General features: G+C 49.4%; 4 protein-coding genes across 4 annotated transcripts; 3 read left to right on the top strand and 1 right to left on the bottom strand.

Annotated features, from left to right (window-relative positions):
* Window positions 1–803: 803 nt before the first annotated feature.
* On the top strand, window positions 804–3,278 carry F5891DRAFT_105220 (uncharacterized protein). The gene is made up of 3 exons (XM_041362524.1): window positions 804–865; window positions 920–1,204; window positions 1,264–3,278. Exons 2-3 carry the CDS (start codon window positions 960–962, stop codon window positions 3,110–3,112), a joined length of 2,094 nt encoding a protein of 697 aa, XP_041218062.1. The 5' UTR covers window positions 804–865; window positions 920–959; the 3' UTR covers window positions 3,113–3,278.
* A 10-nt stretch (window positions 3,279–3,288) lies between these two features.
* Window positions 3,289–4,192, bottom strand: F5891DRAFT_1070254 (uncharacterized protein). The gene is made up of 3 exons (XM_041363275.1): window positions 3,955–4,192; window positions 3,753–3,906; window positions 3,289–3,678 (listed from the first exon to the last, which is right to left on the bottom strand). Exons 1-3 carry the CDS (start codon window positions 4,022–4,024, stop codon window positions 3,654–3,656), a joined length of 249 nt encoding a protein of 82 aa, XP_041218061.1. The 5' UTR covers window positions 4,025–4,192; the 3' UTR covers window positions 3,289–3,653.
* A 119-nt stretch (window positions 4,193–4,311) lies between these two features.
* F5891DRAFT_105211 (uncharacterized protein) lies at window positions 4,312–5,631 on the top strand. Its single transcript, XM_041362519.1, has 6 exons — window positions 4,312–4,663; window positions 4,719–4,728; window positions 4,779–4,834; window positions 4,895–5,223; window positions 5,279–5,376; window positions 5,433–5,631. Exons 1-6 carry the CDS (start codon window positions 4,537–4,539, stop codon window positions 5,446–5,448), a joined length of 636 nt encoding a protein of 211 aa, XP_041218060.1. The 5' UTR covers window positions 4,312–4,536; the 3' UTR covers window positions 5,449–5,631.
* A 1-nt stretch (window position 5,632) lies between these two features.
* F5891DRAFT_105147 (uncharacterized protein) lies at window positions 5,633–7,134 on the top strand. The gene is made up of 5 exons (XM_041362495.1): window positions 5,633–5,678; window positions 5,733–6,141; window positions 6,194–6,708; window positions 6,755–6,989; window positions 7,044–7,134. The coding sequence occupies exons 2-5, from the start codon at window positions 5,984–5,986 to the stop codon at window positions 7,045–7,047; spliced, it is 912 nt and encodes a 303-aa protein (XP_041218059.1). The 5' UTR covers window positions 5,633–5,678; window positions 5,733–5,983; the 3' UTR covers window positions 7,048–7,134.
* The last annotated feature ends 231 nt before the right edge of the window (window positions 7,135–7,365 follow it).

Below are 7,365 nucleotides of genomic sequence, written 5' to 3'. Positions count from 1 at the left end.
AATCATATGCCCAAGTATGTTTTCCATAAACACCGCCGATGATAATCTCATGCGAGGTTCTGCTATTGGCTGCTTATGTAATTCAAAATTGTAGAAAAACCTGAACAGAATTTTTGTGACCGACCTCGAGGGTCTTGCCACGATTGAGCATCATGATCTGGGTTTGTGCTTCAGGCGACCTACTTGATCATATCAGGTCCAACTTGCAGCAGCTGGCGGAGACACTATTCACGCAGGCCCCGACTGTCGCCTGCGAAATTCGGATTGCCGATCGATCACCGATCATCAAAGGCAACTCCGAGTCCTCGTCCCATGATTCACGCAACGAGCAGCTTAGCATTGCAGGACTGTCCGTGTCCGGTTCCAGCTACAGAATGACATTCAAACAGGCTTAATATTGACAGAGTGCGAGTATCGCATCATGACCACGACCTATCTAATTTTGTATTTGCTCCTCAACGGTCATCCTTCCTAGCGGGCAGTACTAGGGGTGATAATATTTTTTTATCAGAGCACAGTGGCTCGGTGCTCTGCCTCCGAGTAAGGCTTTCCGAATCATCGAGCGGGCACGGCGGGACCAGTAGAGAAAGATCTAATATAAAGCATGTTCCCAAAGTCCAGACCACGGTCCCGCCAGTCTTCTTTGTCCTTGCACTCGTCCCATTGGATTGAAGACGCTGCATTGCTTGACGGAACGGCATTTGATTGAATTCCAATCACCCCCGCAATTCGGCGCGCCAACAAAACTGATTCGTTTCAAAGGCCACAAGTTCATGTCCTCCTGCAGTGCACACGATACAAGTTTCTGTTGCAGCCTAACATATTTCTATCGTAATCTAGTCCGTTCGTACGTTCTGTTGACTATGTGAGTGTTCCCAATTGCTAGCATTGGGATCTTTCCTAATGATGATGATTAAAGTTGAACACCTCTACTCTATCACCAACGCTTCTCGTCTGGCATGTTGCCGACTAATCTTGTTATTCAATCGATGCAGGGACAACCCTGCTCCAGACCGTCCCGGCGAGTTTCACGTTCGCATTCCTATGATCAACCTCCAAACAGCGTCAACATTGTGTCACGGCGCCAAGGCTCTTCATCCTTCCCCATCCACGACCGCTTACCCTCAGATGCATCACATACATCGTGGTCGTCTGACCACCCTGTCTCCTCGGTACCGACTCTCTCTCCCACATCGACTTACAGGTTCGCGTATTCTAGATGGGGTTGTATTCAATACTAAAAATCACTTTGTATATCCGCAGCACGTTGTCTTGGTCTGGAAGTTCTCGCACCCAAGAACGACTATCACCCATAACCCCCGAACTCTTTTACTCGCCGTCGACCACTATCGCATCTCCTGAGGTGACACCTATTACCGCATTCCTTTCCGAATTCTATGAACCAGATTCAAAATCGGGCAGCGGTACTCGCACGCTGGTCCATTTATCTCGAGGCGATCCTCGACGACTGGATCTCTTCGGAGAGAGAGACAGGAATGGTATGAAAAATGCAATACTCACGGAATCTCCAGTCAGTTACCTGGCTGATGGGGCTAATCCGCCTCTTCCCGACGATATACACCTGATAGAGACACCAACACCAATACCATTGAGCGCGGCAAGCTGTGCGCATGGTCAGGGTTCAGGACATGAAGTTGACGTTCGCAAGTCTCGTCGCTTTTGCCGGGACTTTGGAGAGCCTGTCCCATCAAAGGACCCCATCTATGACGAATTTCCCACACATCTTGCAAAGGACTTGCCGACAACACCTTTGTCTTCCTCTCCCCCATCTCCGCTGAGTCATGACCTCCTACCCCCACCTTCACGTTCAGAGGTCTGTAACCTTTTCTCTGAGGACGAAACTACTGCCGTTAGGGAATTTTTGAGGATATGGGGTTCAAACAAGAGGGTGAAGAAATCTTCATCGAAGCTGCAGGTGATTGAAGATGAAGCCCCAGGTACTCAGGGTGATGATGATTATTCATGGGAGGCCGCAGAAGTTGAGGACGATGTTGGAGATTCCGCGTCTTGCAGCATGCTTCTTCACGAAGTTAGCGAGATGGTGGGCATCTCGCTTGAAACATCGATGGTGGAAGGCCAGTCCTCGATCGCATCCACACCTCCAGGGCTTGATACACTGGGTCGATTGATCCAGGATAGTCATGAGAGTTCACAAATCCTAGGCCTACGTTCGTCTTATCAGTCTGCCCCCCCAGACGGTGCCAACGTGTGCGACAGGACTTCGACGAGTTCCTGTCACCGTATGGATCCCCTTGACGTCGCACCTCGACATTCAGTAACCTCCAGTTTAGTCCTGGGCAGCAATCCTTCCATTCGTGAATATGCAGTAGCTGCCAAGCCGGTGGATGTACCTGTCATCGTAGCGCTTACCTCAAATGAAGCCTATTCGGCGAATTCCTGCGACGGCTTGGTTCCGGACCGACAACTAAGCCTTCGCAGGTCCAGGTCTACCGATGGCAACCTAAGGCGCCGCGGACAGATCTTCAACGTGGAGAAACAAGTCATGGGTGCTGTGCCTAGTGGCGTGGTTGATTCATGCACGTCCTATATACCTACGAGAGATGCGCCGCCGCTTCCACCTCTACCACCTCCCTCCGGATCTGTGAGACCTGTTTCGGCACTCGACAGGCTTGAGTCTAGCTTGTCAAGGCTCAAGGCGCACAATTCGCAGTCGCGGAAGTCCAGTAAAGCTAATGTGCCTTCAGAAAACCGAAGACCATCTCCATTCACTACCTCACGAGAGCGCAAGCATCACTCCAGCGTCGCCGCTCGTCTTCCGGACTCTCGTTCTGGACACGGACGTCACTTCTCGAGCCCCATGGCCGATGTGACAGCTCATCGGAACCATCGTAAGCCGCCTCGGGTTGAAACTGATCCCATCAATGCGCGCCTGAAGGAGCGCGATGCAAAGCTATATCCGTACTCGGAGAACCCAGAGTCGGCTATAAGATCATTCATGGAAATGGATGTGGTACCACCCCCGCCTCCCCCTCCTCGGACATCGAGATTGGGGAGAGTTGCTGCCAGATTGAGCCGGGGTATAACGAATTGGGGAAGGAATATCGGATCTAAGGGCAAGGAATCTTCATAGGGCTCGGTGTATACTGATTTGTAGCCATTGTGCGTGTGCGTTCTTTCGATTTGTCCTACGACTTTTACATTGTATGGCAAGATCTGGTAGCTATGTATCTAATGTGTATTTAGCTTTGTAACGTCCCCGATATCCTAATACTTTGACACGGATTACAAATCTGATTATAATTACCTGCCGAAATTCCCAATAATGTTTTCGTGTCTGTTCCCGAAGTCCTTCGTTGTTCTCCTCACCAACGCCGCCCTACCCCGATTCTCCTCCTACTAGTGGTTCATGCGTACCCCGCACTAGCACCATACCATCAGGTTTCTCGGATGGTCGGTATTGGCGCTCCGTATGTCACCGTTGTCAGCGACAATCCTGCGTCATTTACCCGCGTTAGAGGCGGCTTGCCAACATTCTTCAGCCTTTGTCCCGAAGAAGCGTACCCGTCCTGATTTTATCAAATTCCTTCTAATGCACTTCTGTTGTTTACGCGTACGCGCCGAGTCAGGTGCTGTACCTCACGAGGCTTTGTTTGCTCATTATTTCCCTTTTATCAAATGACCGTCACCCTCCCATATGTGCGTCATCTCGGGTTACATTGAAATGACGTATGGAGAGGTTCGATCGTATAATGACCTCCTTGCTGACCCAGATCCTACACTGAACCATGAGCCAGTCCGACCGGCTCTCGAGTGTACATACGTGATTGAGGTTTGTGAGGTGCTGCCACTGTCCGGGCTTCCAAGGCCCCCACTTAATAGGACTGATACTCATTGTGACTGAGCCAAGTTCTTCCCCGTCTTCAGGTAAATATCTTAATTCGTTCCCTTCATTATCCACTAACAGGGTACTAGAAGCTAAGGGGGCATTCGATACCTCCCCAGCAGGGCCAACAGCCACAAGACCTATCAGAACCAGACTCATCAGTTGGACCGCTGGAAGGAGGTTCGGCGCGAACGCTTTCACTTTGCTCTACACTGGTGACAAAAGTGTCATTATGGGTCCAGGCACTCATGATTCCAAGTTCAAGAACACCAGCGTCTACACTCTCCACACTCGCGGGAAGTGAGGCAGGAGGAGACAAGTTGTCTGGTGCGCTGGCAAACATTTTGAACGGAATATCTGGAATGTGCAGGAAACTAATAGAATAAAGGACGAGATGACACAATGATACCTTGACAGTAGTCAAGGCGCTACACTGTTGTATGTACATAAATGCAGTTGGTCCCGCTCTCTAACCTACTGCAACAATGAACTCTGTTAAATACCACTACCCCGTGATCGGCCGCAAAGGCACTGGAGGCATATTTGATCGCCTACCCATCCAGACGCTGGAGAAAGACCATCCCTACTGATTCGCATTGTTTCTTGCTTTCAATGCGATCCAGCAGCGGTCCGATGCTCCCCACGTCGTCAAAGAGCCTGCAGCTACCTTCATGGAAATTGCATCAATTCACGGCAAGTCCTATGTTGAATGGGCTGGTGACCGCAACGAGGATATCTCAGCTGACTATAGCTCCACTGACAAGAAAGATACCAGCCCTGTTCCTTCCAGATTCAGAGGTATGGCCGTCGTTTCCACCGTGGTTCCCCACAGCCTGACAGTATTGTGTGACAGGTTATTGTAAGTAAGTCAATACACGTCCTCTTGCTCTGTCGACCTAAAACCTTTCTTCAGCCATGGCGCCGTTGTTTTTCCCCACCTGGCATCGCTCATATGTTATGCTTATCGAGATATGTTCAACAAATACGGTTGTGCTTAACGCGCTGTTCAATTCCGTTCTATTGGGTTACAGCAATCGATCGGAAACATCGCTGAACAATTGGCCCACGACAATGAAGCGATAACCCGGATAAAAATGGAGTATGGATCAAAGCTGCTAAAGAATTGTGTTTTCCGTGTGTGGCAAATCATTCCTGACACTGATACAGACACTACATGCAGATACTGGGACTGGGCCGGTAAGGATGTACCAGAGAATGGCCTTCCTCCTGTTTTGTACGAAGAAAAAGTCGAAATCATGGCTACTGGAGGTAAAGAACAAATTGTCGATAATCCGCTCTCATTTTCCTCGTGTGTTGGCGGAACCCCAGCCGACTTCAGCGACGAGAAGGATGACCTGGTAATGTTACCTTAGCCTTTCCGGGTCACCAAACTTGCTCAAATGTTGTCTTTAGACAGGACAAGTAGCGTATTTCTCCAAGTGGCGAAGGACATACCGCTACGCTTATAGTACCCCAGACCCTGAAGGCAGCCGCATATACTTGTTGCAAAAGTCAGTATCGATGGAAACATGTTGCGCGAGGCCAGTGCTGATTTTGCATTTGTAAGGATGTTCAAAGCCTGAGCAAAAAATCTGAGACTCAGAGTCGCTCATCTCTTTACGTTCAACGATGATAGCGTACGTCTTACAATATTTAAGCATGAGATACCGCCGGCTCGGGCGCAATTGTGTCCACCACGTCATGCTGTGTCGCTGCACGTTGATAGTTTGGTCTCCTTTGTCTTTCCTATTTGCTCTTCCTTCATTCACTACTATGGCGACGTCCGCTTCATTTCATGGAGTTGTTGCAAAATGCAAGTCAGTATCAGATAACTTTTGGCGATACGACGGATTCATTGCTACTCCAGAAATTGGAGACATTCATGTCAATGTGTTCACATTACGAATGACGAGAATCCGCAGAGTCCTATTTTAGTTCGAACAGCTTAAAAGAAGCAGAGCACGCTGAATTGAACGGACCAGAGAACACGCCTGGTTATCTCGCGACGTTGACTCACCCTGGAGTACCTCCTCCGAATCGCCGACTCGTGATGCGCCTGTTGATGCGGCATATGTGACGCGGCACTGTGAGAAATCCTAGGGTAGAGATATTGCAGACATGCTACAGTTATTCCTACAGCACGTATCTCGCAGGCCCGAGGCTAAACAACCCGATCTCCTGCAGAAGTGTCTCAAGGAGGTTGCGCGCGTTCTCAACAAGATGCCAGCTGCAGATAGGTTTCATCCTTCTCGCATCAAGGAAGCCCTCGACAGCTTGTGAGTGCTCTTTTGCTGATTGAGGTGCCATCATGCTCATAGAGATTGCCAGCGCGTCGGAGCGAGTTGAAACTACATCCTACGGGTCTTTTGTTCAAGCTTCAAACATCGCATTTACATCCCTTGCAGGACTCCAAGTCAAGGGAATGCTTGATACGCCCTCAAACCTTGACATCATTTTTCAAGTGAACGATCATCCTATCCACCAAGATCACCAGGACCGCACATCGAAATGGAAGCCCGACGTTGTCATTCTTCCTTACGCATGCGCATTCGCTGGCTTGCCCGAGGAGAATCGCGATATGGGCGCCGATGATTACAAGCTCATCAGTGCAGCCACAAAGCCGAAAAAGAAACTCTTTTGGAAAGATGTGCTAGCTTGTATCGAGTTTAAGAGACCAACGAAAAAGCTTTCACAGTGTCCCCTTTCTTATGAAGTGGCGCCGTATAAGCCTACCCATCCAGAATATCGGCGCGTGGAACCTCCTGAGACCGGCACGCCTGCGATTGCAGCGGTAGACTCTGCCCAGACCCCAGCAATCCTGCCAGTACCTGATGCTGAACGACGTAAGTGGTGCATTTACGACCCGGGTGTTAAACTAAACCAGCTCAGCTGTACGACGTTCGTCTCGTCTTGCTGTAAGCTCTCAAAATCCATCCAACGACTCCAGCAAGCGCAAGGCCGCCGAACCTTTGGAATCCGCCAGCAAGCGCGCCAAGACTGACGACGACACGGAACCCGACCCCGGAACCCAAGCTAGATGTGACTGTCCAAACAGGGCTATACGCTGCCGAAATGTTTGCTGCCAATGTTGCTGTCAAACATCTTGTCAATCTCGTCGTTGTCGGTGTGTTATTTGGTCTTTTCATATCGGTCATGCTCTTATCATCGTCTTTATAAGGTAGGCGTCTTGCGGATTCTACGAACATCACGTGATAAAGCGTGATTTTGAGTGACAAAACACAGAAAAAAGGTTAACAAATCAACGAGGAAACGAGGACACAATCTGTAATGTCAATGGATAGAAAAAGCCTTTGCGAAGATTATGATATTTGCAGAATTTGCAAAAGTGCAGTTGTTAATTAGTTAACTTGATTTCTATGGATTTCCATTTTCCTGATGTCCTAGCGGAGGTCAAAGCTCGTCGACTCCGAAATGCAAGGCTGCCGTGAAGCCGACAGGCTCGTCTGAGGGCCCCAAGTTGGCATGGTTGACAAACCACA

The sequence above is a fragment of the Suillus fuscotomentosus genome, assembly GCF_016647785.1.
Source record: "Suillus fuscotomentosus strain FC203 chromosome Unknown F5891scaffold_130, whole genome shotgun sequence".
NCBI lineage: Eukaryota > Fungi > Basidiomycota > Agaricomycetes > Boletales > Suillaceae > Suillus > Suillus fuscotomentosus.
This window is presented reverse-complemented; position numbering and strand designations above follow the sequence as displayed.

Coding starts and splice junctions, on each gene's coding strand:
- F5891DRAFT_105220 (XM_041362524.1), top strand. CDS start 960: ATGTTGCCGACTAATCTTGTTATTCAATCGATGCAGGGACAACCCTGC. Junction 1,205..1,263: donor TCTCCCACATCGACTTACAG/GTTCGCGTATTC, acceptor GTATATCCGCAG/CACGTTGTCTTGGTCTGGAA.
- F5891DRAFT_1070254 (XM_041363275.1), bottom strand. CDS start 4,024: ATGAGTCTGGTTCTGATAGGTCTTGTGGCTGTTGGCCCTGCTGGGGAG. Junction 3,907..3,954: donor ATCGAATGCCCCCTTAGCTT/CTAGTACCCTGT, acceptor TAAGATATTTAC/CTGAAGACGGGGAAGAACTT. Junction 3,679..3,752: donor CTCATGGTTCAGTGTAGGAT/CTGGGTCAGCAA, acceptor GAGATGACGCAC/ATATGGGAGGGTGACGGTCA.
- F5891DRAFT_105211 (XM_041362519.1), top strand. CDS start 4,537: ATGGAAATTGCATCAATTCACGGCAAGTCCTATGTTGAATGGGCTGGT. Junction 4,835..4,894: donor CATATGTTATGCTTATCGAG/ATATGTTCAACA, acceptor CTATTGGGTTAC/AGCAATCGATCGGAAACATC. Junction 5,224..5,278: donor GCGACGAGAAGGATGACCTG/GTAATGTTACCT, acceptor TGTTGTCTTTAG/ACAGGACAAGTAGCGTATTT.
- F5891DRAFT_105147 (XM_041362495.1), top strand. CDS start 5,984: ATGCTACAGTTATTCCTACAGCACGTATCTCGCAGGCCCGAGGCTAAA. Junction 6,142..6,193: donor AAGGAAGCCCTCGACAGCTT/GTGAGTGCTCTT, acceptor AGAGATTGCCAG/CGCGTCGGAGCGAGTTGAAA. Junction 6,709..6,754: donor AGTACCTGATGCTGAACGAC/GTAAGTGGTGCA, acceptor AAACCAGCTCAG/CTGTACGACGTTCGTCTCGT.